This window comes from Pezoporus flaviventris, unplaced genomic scaffold (genome assembly GCF_033815535.1).
Source record: "Pezoporus flaviventris isolate CSIRO_AGI_PZ_B2104156 unplaced genomic scaffold, CSIRO_AGI_Pfla_v1 ptg000031l, whole genome shotgun sequence".
NCBI lineage: Eukaryota > Metazoa > Chordata > Aves > Psittaciformes > Psittacidae > Pezoporus > Pezoporus flaviventris.
This window is the reverse complement of record NW_026892579.1, coordinates 52,298,568-52,317,352: the sequence shown is the minus strand read 5'-3', so window position 1 is coordinate 52,317,352 and position 18,785 is coordinate 52,298,568. Positions and strand designations below refer to the sequence as shown.

Below are 18,785 nucleotides of genomic sequence, written 5' to 3'. Positions count from 1 at the left end.
AATTATTCCCAGGTTTGCTCCCGTGGTGACTCCAATCCTCCCAAATCCATCCTCCCTGTATTAATTAAGGTGCAGTAGGTAATCTTGTCTCTTTTTAGCTGCTGTCAATCTATTGCTCATTTCCAGTAGGGAGATAAGAACTAGGAGGTGACAAGATTCCCCCTTCTTTGTCTTCCACTCAATTTTGTTTCCTGCCTCACTAATAACAGTTTTAATAATCACCTTGAATTGTTTTTCTCCACTTAAAGTATTTTTCTGCTGCAAGAAAATGTCAGCTCCAGCCATGTAAACTGCTAATAGTTTCTTTGCAACAACTGCATAACAAATTAAAAAGATCTAAATGTGAAAAAAAAATCAGCAACCTCCAACAATGCCAGAAGAAGGCCAAATATTTCAAACAATGTCTGCTTGATCTTTTCCTCTGGTTGTGAACTCTTCTCTCAAAGGAACCCAGAATTAATACTGGCTGCAGGTTTCCTTGCTCATTTACTTATACTCGAGATACCTCCTTAACTTACGTGGTCTGTGTCCTCTGTTAAATTTCACAGCTAAATTTGTGGTCAAGGCAGCATCCCCAGGGGCAGATGTTAATGTGGATAGGTGTTATGCCCATGCTAAAAAGTGGTGCCAGGCCACAGACATGGAAACACAATCCTCTGCTCTGCAAAAATGGTTGCAACAGCCCTGGCATGCTTTTGTTCTGGGCCAATTAATGCTCTCCCAAACAATTCTTGGGTGCAGTTTGGGAGTTAATGTATGCCAAGGAACATTCCCAGTTAGTCCGTTGGATGAATCCATCCTGTTTTGAAAGCTGAGATAGTTTAATAGATGAATGCAGTCAGACCATGTCAGTTGGCCTCGGTGTCTGGGAATACTCCTGGGCACATTAAATTTACTAGTGAAGAAGTAGCCAGAATGTCTCTACAGGACCATCTATTACTTATATATCTGTGTTGAAGTCAATGATTTTTGTACTAGTCTGATTGCATCCCACTGCCTCTGGTTTTAAAACTCCTATTTTTCTTTTGGCTGCTGTGGCTGATCTGGGACATAATATGCTGTCTTCATAAATCTGTGCTGTGTCAGTTTTCTCGATCTTCAAAGATGCTCAGATTCCAAGAGCTGCTGGTTAGTTTAGGGTTTTTTTCCCACTCTGAGATGATTAAGTGTCCTGATTGTAGTCAATTAAAAGACATCTTCCTATTTTGCAGCTTATGTGTTAATTTTATTTTCTGCCTTTTTAGGCTCTGTCTGATATGTTTAGATAGTACAGTCATTTCTGACTCCATAGGAATATGGATAGTTGGTTAGGAAAAACCTGCTGGTGGCTACCTCAATTTTAACTCTACCAGTGCCTCCCATGCTCCTGAGCTGCTTGAAGTGGGATATGTGAAAGAGGGTAGATTTAGATTAGATACTAGCAAGAAATTGTTCCTGGAGGCAGAAGTTCTTTAATGTGAGGATGGTGAGGCGCTGGTACAGGTTGCCCAGAGAAGCTGTGGCTGCGCCATCCCTGGCAGCGTTCAAGGCTAGGGATGGCACTTTGAGCAACCTGGTCTATTGGAAGGTGTCCCATGGCAGGCAGGTGGAACAAGATGGTCTTCAAGGGCCTTTCCTACTCAAACCATTCTGTGATTCGACTGCTCTATGTCTCATAAAAACAGTGGGGAGCATTGTGGCAATGCTCTGCACAATGCTGCTGCAAAGACCTCAAACCTTCTGACTACCTTTGTGCTGGTACACTGCAAAGAACCAGAACCAGTTTTATGGCCCTGGAGCTCACTCTCAGTGTGGCCACATGCATAATTATTAAAAATCCCTTATCCTCCAGACCAGACTGTTTGCATCCAAAATGGGATGGTCACAAGTCACCCTAAACCTCACACAGCTCCTAGACACTGTTTCAGTCAATTAGTTGACCTAGACAAAAAAAACATGCCAAGCACTGTTCTAGGAATGTAAAATATGTGTGACTGAGTACTAGGGCTAAAGCATAAGGCTTCGCAAGTGTAGACATAGCCTCATCGTACCTCTTTTTAAGGCTGATGGAAAGCATTTGTTTCCCACTGCGTCCCAGAAAGCAGGGGTGAGGCTGGAAAATATATGGTTAAAGCTTCTGAGATTTTCCAGCATGGGTAGCATGCTAAACATGCCATCCCTACCACAACCTCATAAGAAGAAATGTCTTTGTTCAGATATTCATTCTGCCTGTATTTTTCTGTCTTCTATGAAAGAAAGCAAGCCAACCCACTAAAAAATCTCAGTTGTTGTTCCTGGCTGTAATATTCACAGCTAGGTTTTGAGATGTTTTATCCCTCTTCAGTCCCCATTGGCATCACTGTTGTTGAGAGTGATTCTCCATTCCTAATGGGAAAGGTTTGGCATCTGCGAGTAGGAGTCTGAAAAGTTGCAGTTGCAGTTCCCCTCAAATCCTTGTTATTGATCTCTCACATATGGTCTAAACGTGAGAGCACCAACCAAAACCAAAACAAAAGAAAGGAAAGGGTTGAGTGATGCCATCCTGTTCTTATCCTGATTTCTGTTGGTTAGGGCAAGGAAGAAACAGATTTGGGGAGTACAGGAGGTGCTTGAAAAGGCTTTAAAATAAGTCTTCACTGATACTGCTTGCTCAAATTGTATGTAAGGATTGAATTAGAGATATTCAGGTTCACAACATATTCTGTGCAGAGATTTTTAGCATAAAGTGGAGTGTATTGTCACTTGTAAACCTCTTTTTACTAGTTATTAAGTGGACAGTTTTGATATCTCAGTTTGGTGTTTATTCCTAACTTACTTTGTGTGGTTTCAGATTACTTACAAAAATATTAACCATCTGGCCTGAACTATATGAAGAATCTGATTATTAAACCAGAGTGTAGCTATCAGGTCCTTGGAAACCTTTCTTCTAGCAGCATAAGGTGACATGTCACTCTGGATTTGAAGGCTGGACCTAGTGTAGGTACATCCTCAGCTCCCCACAGGGCTCAGCTCCTAAATGGTAATTCTCCTTTCCTCTTCCTCTTCTCTTTCAACTCAAAGCCATCTGAGGAGTATCTCACTGTCAGCTTTTTCAGAGCATAGCAAAGGGGAGTCCAGTCTCCATAAACCCTTGTCCATAACACTTTCCAGGCAGATGATCTTAAGACATTCTTGCTCCAGACCAGCACTGTCAGTTTGCATGGATCAGCAGAATGATCACTAAATGGTCATGTAAACACTGTTTCAGTCAAACAAGGGGTACTGATCTCCCCTGGTTATCCTATTCAGTACCCAGGTGGCTGGTAATGCCTGGAGTTAAAATGTGGTTGTTGTGCCACATAGATGAGATACAGGCTTTGATGATACAGATCTGATCAACGTCCATACATCCCATAGATGCCTGCTGGATGCTTGTGCAAAGGTCAGGCATCTTTAGTGCTCTCCCAGAAGGTTTTTAATGGAGTAAGCTGCTTGCTTTTATCCTTCCTCATAATTTTATGAGGCAGAATCCCCCCTCCCCCAGGCAAGAAGCCAGCCTGCCACTAGCTTTTCACTTTAAAATTATGATGAAGCTTGAAATAAAACACAGCCATGGACTGAACCCACTAACTCTCAGTCCAAAGGTATTAAGGCTGCTGGCTGATAGAGACAATATCTAGTTCTTGGAAATGTTTTGCTTCTAGCACCCGGGATGATTAGGAAGAGAGGGCTAAGAGAAAAAGATAATGATTCTGTTATTTGCTGTGGAAATGGCAAGTGCAATTAGAATTGCCAACTGAGTTGTGATCAAAATTCTGATTAATTACTTACTGCTATTTCACAGAGAAGAAATTAGTGCGTATCTAATTGGCGCTAGTGAAATGTATTCTGTGCCTCACTTGCATAAATTAAATGTAAAGAACAAATCCACTGCATGTGTATGAAAGAGACAGAAAGAGACTGAGCAAAAGAGAAAGTGTGATATGAGGCAAGATCCTCAGGTGATGTAAATCAGGACTGCTCTCTAAAGTCCCTGGATGGTGATGCTTGGACCCAGGATGCTGAAAGAGGTATACTTTGATTTGGGTATTTACTGAAGGTCTGTGCTATATAAAAAGAAGAGGTCAGACCAGAGCATCACAGCAGCCTTTCTTCTATTCTTATCAAATCTCACTCTTATCAAAACCAGTCACAGCAGTATCAAATCCTGTTTTCAGCTTGTGATGCCATAGCACCAACCCCCACCCACCCACGGCATCAGAGACATCCTATCGTATGATTTTTGTTTGCTTATTTACTCCAATTTCAGCTCTGCACATGCTCTAGGCACATGTACAATAATGGCAATTACACATTGTACAAAGCACATCAATAATTTTAGTATGAAATAGAAGGAAAATGCAGAGCTATGATTCCAGTCCTTTAATCGGCAGGACCACATTATGTCGAAGCAGAGACACGGAGGACTGATTAGATAAATTCCCACTGCAATACCAGCACCCGGCACTGAAGTGCCTACCATGTTCTGAAAATGAAATGTATTCATTAAAAATGTATCTGCATTTATTTTCCCTCTGGTGTCTTTTGGGTTGGTTTTTTGGTTGTTTTTTTTTTGTTTTGTTTTGTTTTTTCTTCCTAAAAAAACAGAATCTGATGAAAAGAAAAGAAAAAAACCAAACATAACGAGATGGGAGCTTTGACAGTGCATTTGCTCTCTATAAAGAAGTCAACTTGGTAGCTTGGCAGAGATGGCTATCAGTGTCAGTGGTAATTAGATGAGCCTCCTCCTCCCTATTGGCCTTCAATTAACTTTTATTCTCCAAGCAGAAATGGGAGAAAGGTTGCAGAAGTGGTGAATGAAACAGACCCTCTCATTTTGCTAATATGTGAAATTTATTGTTACCTTGAAAGAGGATATTTTCTTAAGCAGGGGCTTAATTATGCTTACACAGATGTAGCTGTTCTGAATTTAAAGGGTCACTCCAATATCCTCCAAAACTGCAATGAAATCAAGCATCTGTATTAATTGCTTTGCAGCAACTTACCATTATCCTTGTCTTTCCTCGCCTCTTGCCTATCCTCATTACAGTGGCATGGACCTGTAAGTTCTAAGCATAAAATATTATTTTTATTTTCTTATTACTTTCATAATGAGCCAGTGTCCCACCTCTTTAACAAATATTTCACTTCTGCCCACTTGAGTCTGAAAGGGCACAGCCATCACCAGTCAGCTATAACAGTCTTTCTCTTCCAGTCAGCTATAACAGTCTTTCTTTTCCTCTCTTCCTATCTCTGCCTCTCTAATCTCCATGAACTTCTTTTCTCTGTCTCCTCCCCCTCCAGACAGCTTTATTAAATTCAGATCTCTACTTTCCGAGGCCTCTGTGTCTGAGCTCCTGTTCCTTGTGAACCACTGAGAGCAAAATTAAACAATATGTCAAGATTCCCTTGTGTTTCTCCTCCCCTCAGTGTCCTTGGCAGTACAGGGATCCTTTCCACAATATATCCTTCTGGTTGGATATTCAGGTTGCTGACTGTAGTGCAGCCAGGATTGTTAACCCTTTTTGGATCTCAGGGAAACATAATATTCAAGAAAATGTGAATGAATTTTTGACAACTGACATTACGTGCTTGACATAACGTACTGCCTTTTTGGGCAGATGAGGGTTAGAAAGTGAGATCTCTGCTGAAAGCTCTTCACCAGGGAAGTCATACATAAACAGAATTTCTGTGGCTTTCTTGGGGAATGGCCATAACCCAGATGTCTTGATAAGGCAACTTAAATTTAGAAGTGGACCAATTTTCTACCTGCTGGATTAGCCCTAGTGCTTAATATTTAGTACTTAGTACTCAGCACTAAGTGTACTCTGACCTTGGAATTAGCCTTTCTATGTTAATGGGATACAAACAGGACCTACAAGGCTTCAGCCTGGTGTCCCCTTTGATTGCCAGATAAAGTATGTGGAAACTGAGCAGACCCTGCCAGATGGGCTCCTTGTAGGATCTTCAAATTGCCATGACTCTTCATGGCATCCTGGGAGCTGAAAGTTGTTCTCTGATGGCCCAGACCAGCAGAAAGGCTCATGCAGGTTCCTTCTGAGAGGCTGTCAGCTAAGCTTTTCTATTAGTATGTCCACTAAATGAAATAAATTCTGATATTTTTGATGCCATGGAATAAACAACTAAAAATTTCACTTGTACTCTAATGTAACTGTCTGAAAATGCTGGTGTTATATCAAAACAACAGAACCCTAAATTATCCATACTGGCAATTCTCTTCATAAAAGTTGGATAATATAGACTATTATGAGTGAAGGGCACCTTTTAATATTGTGGATGCCTATGCTAAGCAGCCTTTGGGAATACTATATTGCTCTGCCTATCTTAACTCTGTTCCAGTGCTCTTTTTTATCCTTGTGATAAAGCACTAAAAAGTCTCAGAAAAACAAATCTGTTTAATGCACCTGTCTGAAACCATGCACAGCTCGTGTACTCCCACAGGACAGCTTTGAACAAAGTTTTGTAACAGTTGGGGATTTGTATACTTAAGCACATATTCACGGCAATGGTTAATAGAAGCATAGTACCCCAAAATTAGGAATTTCAAAAATGTTATTGAATGTCATGTTTTAGGGCTTGAGTATAAGGTATGAGCCCTCAAGAGCTCTTTTTTTTTTTCTTTTTTCACATCAATCTGGAGGATTGCCCCATGTAGGAATGCAACTTTATAATCTTATTCTCAGATAGGGTCAGAACATCAGCTGTTTTATATTGGCCCAAGCAGCAAGCTGTCATCAAATAGACCACCTGAGGAAGTGGCCTGCTGGGAATGCATTTTAACCATCCAAACTGAGACATTCAGACCTTTGCAAGCTCAACCACCAGAAATTACTGGGAAAAGCAGAGAACAAATGGGCTTCGGTTTTAGTCCCTTCAAGCAGCATATGATGGGCCTCTACTTCTCTTTTCTGTTTCCCATTGCAGGATGGGGTGTTTTCAGACTAAACAAGTCCCTGTAACCTGAAACCCAACCATCATTTATGGAAGTACCCTGTGCAGCATGGTTAATAAATAAAAAGTTAAGGAAAATAAAAAGACAACCTTTCCACTATTAACAAAAGACTCTTCAAAGCTATTCTTTTGCTCTGGGCTTTTACAATAATAAGCTGAAAAAATACATTAGAGAGCAGACTCCTTTCTAGCCACTTCATATTTCATTTTGCCTCTCACTTGTCTATTTATTTTCACGTCTTTCCTGATTACTTCTCAATTGTAGAAAGACAACATTAGGCACAATGAGTTTTAAATATACTCCCTGATCAAAATGACTCCAAGGGCTGTCTGAATTTTCAAACAAACAGCTCACTATAAGTCTTGAGTAAAATGCAAAGGGAGTGATGCCTATTAGTTAGAGCAGGACAGTCAGGACTACATGGGTGTTTGCAATGTTCCATCAATGTAGTTATTCTTTTTCTCTGTGGACACCAAACCATGCATGTAAGATCAGTGTGACTCCTGAGTTCATTCATGTTTATATGAAGATGAAGAACACTATCCAGTAAAGTACAAGAGATACACCAACTCCAAACCTACTCTTCCCTGTTGGAGTTGTCCATAGAACTTTGATGGGACAACGAAACAGGCCATGGACTAAAACAAGCACACATGAGTGTGTGCTTACAAAAGTAAGCCTCAAAGCTTCTTCAAACCATCTTGCATGTGTGTTAAGTTATGTATGGAAATATCATTAGGATCACAGATCTTCTTCAAGTAATTTTCAACCCTGGCAGCTTCTCTAGATGTACTCTAAACTGGGAGTTTTGTCATAGTAAACATACAGAAACTTAAAGTGTAGATATACTATGATATTTTATAAAGCCCTCAGAAGCTCTATCTAACTTTGTAGTTAGCCTTTCTCTGAGCAAGAGGTTGGAATAAATGACATATGGAAATCCCTTCTGACCTATTTTTCCTGAAGATTGATGTAGGTGTGGTATTTTAGGACTATGCCTACAGACACATTTTAAGTGGTATTTGAAATCAGCCTACTTTAATCTCTGCCCCTGCGTTGGTTCCTGAGGTTAGAAATTAGAGGTTTAGACTCTCACTGTGTTTGCTCAGACGTCTCTTTTGCAATAAATTCCTTATTTCTGGCTTTCCAAGGTGTTCTGCTCAGTGTCCCCTCCGTTTCGTATGAGAGCTGTGCTGCTCAGGAGCACACAGCTGTGGTCTTCAGGGTGACTGCACCAGGCACAGCTGGGAGTATCTGGATCCAGGGGCTTAGACATCATAGCTACAAAAGCCAAATGCAGAACTTGGTCTTTCTAAAAAAATTTTTGCAGCCTTTTTACGTGCCTGTCAGGGATAGGGGAATCATCTTTCTTATTTTCTAGATTAACACGGTAGTAGCTTCACCTCCCTTCTTTCAGTCTTTCCCCTTGCTCACAACTGGACAAGATGGTTACTTGAAAGGTGAGTACAGAGCTGTCATTTCCCACTTATTTCAGAATAGAAACACCTATTACCATAGCTGTTCTTCATGCTCATTAGCTACATCATTAGGAGTTGGGGTCATTTCACATAACTTCAGCTGTCTAAATACAGGCCTTCCATCCAAATTATCTTTCCAGGTTTCCCATATAGCCACATGAGACAGATACCTTCAGAAGTCATAAAATCCATCCAAGGAAATGTGGGAATGAATGGTCCTCTAAAAGTCTGTTCTCTCTCTCTCTCTAATGATTATTGTCTAGATGAACAGCTTAGACTAGACAATTAGCTTAGACTAGATGCTTAACATTTAAGCAGCTAAAATTAATGTGATGAATCCCATTCTATCTGCTCAGATAATGACCGTAGCCTTTGTATCTCAAATTTTAGCTCTTCAATATGTTTTCATAGGTATTCAGATTCTGTGCTATGCTTTCAGATTAATTTTGACTTCTAAGGCTTAAAATACTTGCCTTCCATTACTGTTCATTGTCATAAATATGTCATGGCATAATATAGCTGTCTGTACCTGTAATGAAATCCTTCTGCTTTAAGATTCAACTCCATAGCCCATACAGGACTAATATTGCTGAAAATCACCCTAATAATGTCACAGGGAATCTTATGCTTTCAAACCTTTCTGTCATGAGCACAGGCTCTAAGCCTGTGCCTTCAGCCAAGGCAGGTACAAATAAGACTTCAACATTTTTATGACTTACCTGAGGAAGAAAAGAAAAAGAAAGGAAAGAAAGAGAAAGAAAAAAAGAGAGAATCTAAAAGAAAAAAGAAAAAAAAAAAGGGAGCCATTGTAATTTTTAAGCTTAATTCTAACATGAATATTTCTAAAATCTGCAGGTATTTGGCATTTTCCTCTGGCCCACTTCTAATGGAAAATTGTTCAGTCTTTTTGCTAGTCTATTCCCAGGACCAAAGAACTGTTCTCACTGGAAAGAAACGATAATAATAATAATAATAGTAATAATAAAGTGAAGTTCCTTGCAAATTTTATTTAGGAGCATTTCATTTTGTCCCCTGACTTTATTTTTGCAGAAGAAAAGGATGATTTGTCTTTGCAGTGACTGCAGGCAAAGGAGGGAAAAAGCTGAGAACCTTCCCATCCATAACAAAACCTGGCAGTGATGGTCTTAATAGAGTTCAAGTTTATTTGACTAATTCTTTCACCAGTTGTCAGAGAACATACTTTTGTTTGTGATAACAAAATAAGCTCTTTCCTCCCCCTTTTCTCTAGTGAGTAGCACAAGCACTTGTGTGGAACACACATTACTGCTAACCGTTGCGATGTTTGCTGTCAAACTCATTTATTTATGCAACCGCTGTGGAAAGGCCTGGGGCCCATAAGCAACCCTGAAAGATTTCAGAGCCCTGGTGTGGGGTCATGAAAGGGAAAGTAAGGGGGAGGGCAAAGCCTCCACTGGTTATGAGAAAGGAACTGACACAGGAAATAGTCACATATGGCACAGATTTATTGTGTCCAGGACTTCCCATTCAAAACTCATTATATCCACAGCTCAGAGCAGTGCATGGCATGGCCACATTCATTTTAGATCTGGCATCTGATGAAATTGCTGTTCTGTTTCTGGGTGGCAGTGGTAGTTTGATCATTCCTTGGCCAGAGAGACAGTGACTGGAACTGTGTCAGGAAAGACTCTGCCACTTTACATTGTGTCTCAGTTTGACTAAAGTATCATCTCTTAATTGAACTATGACAAAAGGCCCGAGCTGGGAAGCCTCACTAAAGGGTACTTCAGATTTACTGACCCACCTCCTCTGAGAGTGCTCAAGTTATATTGTCCTGGTTAGGTTATTCTCCTCCCTGTTTTTTCACAGTTTTGTGTGACAGGCTTGATATTTTCTCTCAAGTACAAAGACCAAAGATGATGTCTCTAACTCAAGAGGTTCCTGACCTGCGAGTCACTGAAAGCTTGAAGAGCGTTTTGGTGAACATCGTTATATGTATGCTTTGTCCTTATAATCTTTCTAGATGACTCTTTGTTGCAGAGTATTCTGATCTCAGAGGGCTTCTGGTCTCCCTTGTTAAGACTACTTGTTCACTTATTTATTAAGGTCAAGAATGAGTAATTACTATATTCTCTGGGACCTAGAAATCAGCAATTTTTTGTTCCTAACTTGGAAAAATCTGCAGCATATGTGCCTTCTTTCTTAAGCATGGGGGAGGTCTGAAAGGCTGTTGCTAACACAAAAACATATAATCAATTGAAAGATGCAAATAATGCTTGATTTCACAGTGAATAAATATTAGCAATGTGTGTGGCTATATCAGTGCATGTAAACAATGAACAAAAGAACTGATATTTCACGTACTACACCAGTTTATCTATGGATTTGTATGTGAAAGTGAATATGCAGATCCTGTGATGCATAGTATGAGTGAGCTTATACTACACACTTTCTTTCAGCGCAAACACTAGTAACTGTTGTTTCTTTACTTGGGCACCTACTTTTACAAACCTGTAGGAACATAGTATCTTTGAGTCCACAAATGTGACTGAAATTGGCCAGAGGGTTCAAAGATTTTTTATGAAGGAACAATAAACAGGAGAGCGTAAAAACCCACACAGTGTGATATTATGAGACTCATTTCCTTCTAAAATCTTTTTCTTGAAAAGAAAGAATTAACAGCCTAAAGCAATCACTCAATTTTTGCTTACATGGTCCCCACTATGAGGATATATTTATGTGTGTGTACCTCATACATGTATGTTGTTGTGGTTTAACCCCAGCTGGCATCTCCGCCGCACACAGCTTCTCCCTCATTCCCCACCCTGGTGGGATGGGGAAACTGAAGGGCAAAAATGAGAAAACTCATGGGTTGAGATAAAGGCAGTTTAACAGGTAAAGCAAAGGCTGAATGCACAAGCAAAGCAAACCAAGGAATTCATTCACCACTTCCCATCACAAGCAGGTATTCATCCATCTCCAGGAGAGCAGGGCTCCATCACATGTAATGGTTACTTGGGAAGACAAATGCCATCACTCCCAACATCCTCCCCACCCTGCTTCCTCCTCCTTCTCCCAGCTGTATATACTGAGCATGATGCTACATGTTATGGAATATCCCTTTCGTCAGTTGAGGCCATCTGTCCCGGCTGTGTCTCCTCCTTGTGCACTTCTAGACTACTTGCTGATTGGGTGGTGTGAGAAGCAGAAAAGGCCTTGACTCTGTGTAAGCATCACTCAGCAACAGTTAAAACATTAACACTGTTTCCAGCACAAATCCAAAACTTAGTCCCATACCATCTACTACGTAGAAAACCAACACATACATACACAAATACAGGAGCAAACAGACATGCCACCATGAATTCTGATGCATATTTGCATCGAATAACTTGCAAGAAACGCGACATAAATAAATGACTTGACATTGCATACCTGTGTGTTTTCCCCCCTAGGGGAACAGTGATAAACTCAACTGAGTGATATCCCTATTTTATAGTCAGTGGGATTTCTAAAAATGATGGGGGATGCCTTGTTCCAGCATCTGCTGAAGCTGATGGGCTTCTATTCGCTTACCTACATAAAGATTTACACTACCAGCATCTGCAGAGCCATTGCTTTCAAAGAACAAGTGTGTTGGCATGAGGACCCTGTGCCAGGTATTAAACAGGAGAATCAGGGCCAAAAATCTTAAGAAATAAAAAACCTTTTGTATAGAGAAAAGCAACTGACCTCAGAAAAATTTACCTTTGCTAGATTTCTAAGGTTCTTGCTGGGCTTTTTTCCACCCCCCTACATTTGAATGTCAGCAGGTCAAAAGGAACAGTTAATGCTGATGAATATTTCCCCCTCAGCAAAGATACGTGCTGACCAGCCCAAGGCCAATGAATTGCAATTTCCAAGCAATGTCCCATTTATCTCTTCCCCCCCCTTTCCTCCCCTACCTGCTTTTATATTTTTGTAACTATAGTTGTAGTTAAATTAGAAATAACTGAGAAACAAATCCAATTGGATGGAAAGAAAATTGCAGGAGATTTATTTTATTTTGATAAAAAACTGACATTGCGGTTTGTTTTTGTCAAAAAAAGACTATATTTTTCCTTGTACCATGAATTGTGAAATCTATCACAAAATGGGTAAAAATTATTGAAACAAATGGTGGTGCTAACCTGAAGGGGAAAATCATTAATGTTGATGTATTTCATTCAATTTTAAATGGAGAATTTTTTTTTTTTTTAATTTATTTATTTGGCGTTAGGGAACTAGGGAAAAGGCAGGAGACTTGCAAAGGACTCTGTGTGCCTTTAAGTCAAAACATCTATTTTAAAAATACTCTTCCCTCCTTCTCTCTCCTGCTCCATTTTTCTAAGTAAAGGATATGAGATGTTGCTGTTGTTGGTGGGTTTTTTTCCTAAGCAAAGAGGACCCCCTTGGCGCATTTTTCTTTTCAAATGTGAAATGAGGTGGAAAATCCTCATTTCACGACAGGAAGGACAAATATTGACACAAAGTTAATATTTGTCAGGAGCCCTAGAAGCAACCTGAGTGCTAAAATCTCATATAGATATATATGTTTGTGTATCTATGTGTGTGCGTGCATGTATATAATTAAATAATAAACTTGACTTGGTGATAAGAGAATCTGCAGAAAGCAAAGTATGCTCTCTGAGGCTGAGGAAACAGCTGTAGATGGTGAATACACACACTCTCCACTACTATTTCTCTGTTTTTCTTGCACTGAGCAGAACACACACACGGCACGCTTGCCCATGCATGCACCCACTGCACACATGCCTTTTTCCTCTGTTCAAGTGATGTTCAGTCTCATCATGCAGATATTGCTACAGGTATGAACATCTTCTCCATCTTTCCTACCCATCTGTAGGGTCTGTGGTTGATCTAGACATGCAGGTTTCTCTTTCCTTTTTCCTCATTTTTTTTTTTCTCCCTTTCACACACATATATGTGCAAACACACACACACATACAAATATAACCTGTTTAATCCAATTTCACCCATTGCAGTGGGGTGCTTCTGGAATTTATCACTGTTATTATTCATCTCCAATGTCAATAGCATATGTCGGCTCAATATTCAGTGGTCACTCAGTATTTATTAAGTCCTGTCCACTCTGGCCTTTTTTAGAGGAAAGCCCTGGGGCAGATTAGCTGCTGGCCCTGACATGCCGCGTCACTTATCTATTCGCATTGATTATGAGAGTCAGCTGTGGCCAGGACTCACTTTTTCCTTCTATTCTCAGACCCCTTTTACAAGCACCCCTGCTTGGATTTTCATGAGGAAATAATCAGATTAGGGCTTCAGTGGCGAGTTCATATGGAGTTCTCTTTCTCCAATGTGCTACTAACTGAATAAACGTGTTTTGTGGTAAATTGTAAATGACATTATGATTACTAAGGCCAGCATGGGTTTCATTTAAAAGTGATCGAAATTGTAGGCTGCAGAAATTGTGACTGGCAGATAACGCCATTTGGAAGGAGACAAGCAACAATGCATGTGTGTGCATGGGTGTGCACATGTGTGTGCACACAGGAAACCAAGGAAACTCACTTTGCAAGACAGGCAGGACAAAAAAAAAGGCCTGGGAAATCACAAAATATCAGCAAATCCCATTTATAGACAAGGGAAATGTCACTGGGGGGGGAGCCTGTGGGGTGTTTCCGGTAGAGCAGACAATGAAATCTGTCAGCCTTTGTGAGCTGGTTGCCTGCTGCAGGGTGCATCCTCCCAGTCCCCCAGGACAGTGCTGAACATCTCCAAGTGCAGCATTTCCCCTTCTGCTTCTCAATGGAGTTCCATCTCCCTTTCTCCCTTTCCCCGAGCACATGCCGATAGCAAAATACGTACACGGATAAAGCAAAAATAAAAAGGAAAGGCAAGAAAAATGGAAAGAAAATGTTAAGCTGGTGTCTAAAAATAGGGGCTTTTGCACAGATCCTATCTCACTTGGACGTCCTCCCTGAACATAGCTTGACATTTATCTAATTTCATTGCTTTCCTTGGTGACTTGGAGAGAAAAAGCTTATTCTGGGAAATGCTCACAGACCATGGTTTGCATATGAGGAATCCTCCTCAAATAATAGATTAAATGTCCACAGGATCGAAGCATTGAGATGTAACTATAAGCAGAGCTCACAATGGTTTCTCATAGTTCTTTCCCAAGAGTCTGTTATTTTCTTCTAGCAACGAGTTTCCCGTTTCTGTGAAAAGGGGAATACCCTTTTATTCATCCAAAAGTTTGGGACTCTCAGTCCCTTTCCTTTTATCATTAGTGTCAGGAACTTCTGATCTTCATGCACTTTCCCAAAGCTGCTGAATGAGGCACACAGAGTTAGTCTAGACATTGGCCATGCTTTACCTAACATGTTTGTGAGCACAGATAGCTAGGGAAGAAGCAGGCTAGGTGAGGGAATGATTATAGCTGACTACAGCAGCAAATTCCTCCTTTGATTTTATTTTGAAGAGATGGAGGAAAAACAGAAACCCACACCTTTTCCTAAGATGTTCCAGACAGAAATGTTTATGTTTTTAGTGCCTGTATCTGAACTCATTTACTTTTATTCTCTCTTTATAATCAGTGATGATCTCATCATTACAGCCCAAGGCCCTGTTTCTGTCATCTTAAAGCCCATATTTGGTCAGATAGAGCATACCCTAACTCAGAAGACTGTATGGATTGCACCTCTTTTGTACAGAGCCTTCCAGAAAAGGATCCTCTTGACTTTGCACAACAGACACTTGGGATGGGATTTGGTAACAAATTCTCACGTACATGGAAGTGTCTTAGCTCCTGTTATATTCAGTGAAATAATACCTAAAGTGTTATCTAAAGTGGCTTTTGTGCTCCCATGTATGGTGTGTTATACCTAAAGCTGTTGCTGCTACCCAAAGAAGTCCAGGTGACATTACGTACATGTATTTAAGTGATAGGATCCTACCTCAATCTCAATATTACATACCTGCCTGGGTCAGATCTTCACTGGCCACAATGGGAACCTAAGCACTTGGAGCTCAAGTAAGGGTTTCTGCTCCTTGCAGGTGTCTTAGTCTGATTATTCTTCTAGGTTTAAAACTTGGTGAGGTGGTTCACTGCTGCAGTAAGAGATATAATCACTGTGAGTGGGATGAGACGGTTTCATGTAGAGTTACATTATTTTTCTGAAGAATAACAGTCATGCCTTGATTTATTATCCTGCTATAAGCTTAGAACAAGGAGAATATAGAAGACACAAGGACATACTAGGAAGATAATGCTGGGTCAGACCAAAAGTCAATCTAGTGTGCTTGCTCTTTCAACAAAGTCCATAATTTGATATCTAGAAAGAGCAAGTTAAGTGTATGTGATGCTTCTCTGTCATTTGTTAACAATCTTCAACTATTTTGTGTTTAAGAACACCTTGAGGTAAATGAAGTTTCTACCTATTTAGCGTCCTTTATTGTCCAGGCTTCTTTTACATTAACACACTTCAGCATCAACAAAAGTGACTTGAGCATTGAATGGGAAAATAAGCAGCCATAACACAAAATATTGAGGTGATGTCTGAAACAAGTAATTATTGTTTTTTCTTTCATGATCTCCTTCTATTCTCTTCCAGGAATTTACAGAGATGACAGTAAGTGCATCTTCAAGCCCTCAGCACAAGGCTACTTCTGCAAACAGGCAGATCACGCATTTGTCATTCTAGAAAACCTGGACCCCAGAATGGTCAGCCAGAGACTGTTTCCAGTGGTAGCAGTGACTGGCAGTTTTATGGATACCTTCAGTGATGTGACTTCATACACATCGTGTTATCCTTCAGAGCACCATTCTACTTTCTTTTCTGTGTTGCCATCCACCACATTCACTACGGTCTGTTTCCCAAACCTAGAGCCTCTGACTTTCAGACTCTACCTTCTGAGTGGCCAAAATGCAAGCAGACTGCCCCTAGCTATATTCTACAATGAACCACTCAGTCTTCGTGTTTTCGCTCAAGGGAAATACGTTTCTCCAACCCCATCTTCTTTTTCACTGAATGAAGGAGCCGGAGCCAATTACTTTAGCTTTGAGGACAATCTTCTTTATGTTCTCCTCCATGAGAAAGAACCTGTAGAAATAGTTGCTGGCCTTTCCCTTCTTATGGCTTTCACCATAACCGAGGCTTCTGGGGAAGAGGGTGAGGCAAGTGTAATACATCGATTAGCTGATTTCTTGAAGGTTGGTCACTACCAAGTCAGAGTAGTCCACTATTTCCGGGGAGGTGAAAGCATGTTGAAGGTAATCTCAGCCAATGTTAACAAAAAGAAATATCACTGCCCTAACATGGCATTTTGCACAGCCCTTCATGGTAGGTATGGCTCACAGAAAGTGGGAAGAGGACCAATGAGCACCCAAGATCTGCAGCCGTCTGATGCGGCTGGTCCATCAAGAGTGCTGATCATTGAACTTGGTGACCCACCAGCCCACCCGAGAACTGAGTTGACCAGTGACAGCTTAAAGAGTTTGGCCAGAACAATTATCAACACTCATCAGACTGGAGACCTTCAGAGAGGCCTTGACTTGCCAATTGACACCTTAATGGTGACTCAGCCTGCCTTACTGTTTCCAGCAGAACCTACCAATAGGTAAGTATCAGGTGCAGCATCAGAAGATAAAGATTTAAGTGTTGTGAATCAATATAACCACTTGTTACGCTTATTAAGATGGGAAGCAAGTTCTCCATTGACTGAAATATGACTAAACATGCTGAAACAATAAAGTTTCCATGACAGAGCTATGCCCAAGTGCTAGCTGGACTCCCAAATGTAAATTACCCTGTTATTCTATTGGTGCCAATGAGTCTCTGCACTGCAGAGATGTCCAAGATTCTTTAAACGAAGAGAGTTCCTAGAAGTCTATCTTGAAACGGTAAAGTATTAGGTAAAGTCAATGTTTCTAAAGAAGTTCAGACTATAACAACTTTTATATTTAAAACAAATCTATGAATGCTTATAAATTGATGTAGCACTAGAGATGCATTATTAAAGAGGGGTTGCTGCCTTCAGTAACTTGTAGGTCTAAACTTTGATTTATATTGTTTTAAAATTTAAAGCCAGAAAAGACTGTTTAATTTGTACCTCAATCTCTTACATGATATGGGTCACTGCTGTTCACTTTGATACCTCAGCATTGACCTTTCTTTTTGACTAAAATTCTAGACAACCATCTGGTTTTGAAGACCTTGGGGTTGCACAGGGAAGTTGTGAATGCTCCATCCCTGGTGGTGTTCAAGGCTGGGTGGACACAGCCATGGGTGACAATGGTTTAGTGTGAGGTGTCCCTGCCTATGGCAGGGGGATTGGAACTTGATGATCTTCAGGTCCTTTCCAACTCTAACTATTCTATGATTCTATGATTCTGTATGAGATCTTGACACATTTAATGCTACCTGAATGTGTATCTAGATTTTGTGTGCTATCCCTGGTTTTGCTGTCCCAAGTACTTGCCTGTTTTCTCTTGTCAGCCTGTCTCTCTAGATTCCCATGAGAGTTTCTTCTTCTTTCACTGTTACATCAGCAAGTTTCTGGGTGTTGACCCTCCTCCTCCAGAGTAATCAAATCATAGCTGGCTGCCTTTTAATAAATTGAAAGGTTTGAGTTCTGGTGAGTGTTTCTTCCCTCCTCTTTTAGAATTGTGCGTGTCTGAAAAGCCCACAGTTTTCCTCCATGTTTATTCCCCAACACTGGAGACTTAAGATTCAGCTGGACTGGGTGCTGGGCTATCTTGTCTAGACCATGATTTTGCCAAGAAAGATTGGATCAGATGATCCTTGAGGTTCCTTCCAACAAGGTATGCTATGATTATATGATTTTACATCAGTGCCATATGCAAAAGTATTACTTTAGTTTTCTACTGACAGAATTCAATGATTACATAAGCCCGTTTTTCCACAGAAATAGATCTCATGGTTGTCTATTTATTCACTGTATTCCCTACTTCCTTTCCAGTTCTAGCTTCCTAGGACCAAACCCACACAGTTTTTTTTTTCCCAGATCCTACACTCGTAACGATCTGTCTTTTCATATTTTATCAGCCCACCAATCCTTCCATGCATTTTATAATCAGTGTCTTTATATTTGTTGACAGAACAACACAGGATGCTCTTTTACTTAATAATAACTTCCCAATGGGAGCTGCCTTTTGAGCTCTGCCAGTTACTTACTTCTTGGTCAGTTTTGTACATACTATTTTTAAATTGGTATTCCATACCGGACTGACTCCTTAGAGGTCATTTTTTAACTCTCCTCCACAGCAACAAACAACCCTTTCTGTTCCTTCTTCCTCTGTCCCCCATCTCGCTCCTTTCAACCTCTTGCAGCCACTC

The 18,785-nt window shown here is 40.4% G+C and overlaps 1 protein-coding gene across 6 annotated transcripts in view; it reads left to right on the top strand.

Annotated features, from left to right (window-relative positions):
* The window catches only part of PKHD1 (PKHD1 ciliary IPT domain containing fibrocystin/polyductin), a 254,520-nt gene that overhangs the window by 210,401 nt on the left and 25,334 nt on the right, over positions 1-18,785 (top strand). For 4 of the 6 annotated variants that reach the window (XM_061461031.1, XM_061461032.1, XM_061461030.1 and 1 more), the window contains one exon: positions 16,041-17,046. The exons of 1 other annotated variant lie outside the window; for it this stretch is intronic. In XM_061461031.1, the coding sequence (XP_061317015.1) occupies positions 16,041-17,046 (1,006 nt within the window). Of the gene's footprint in view, positions 1-6,942; positions 7,650-16,040; positions 17,047-18,785 lie in introns of those variants that run through there. One more of the 6 variants, XM_061461035.1, reaches the window with a different exon arrangement.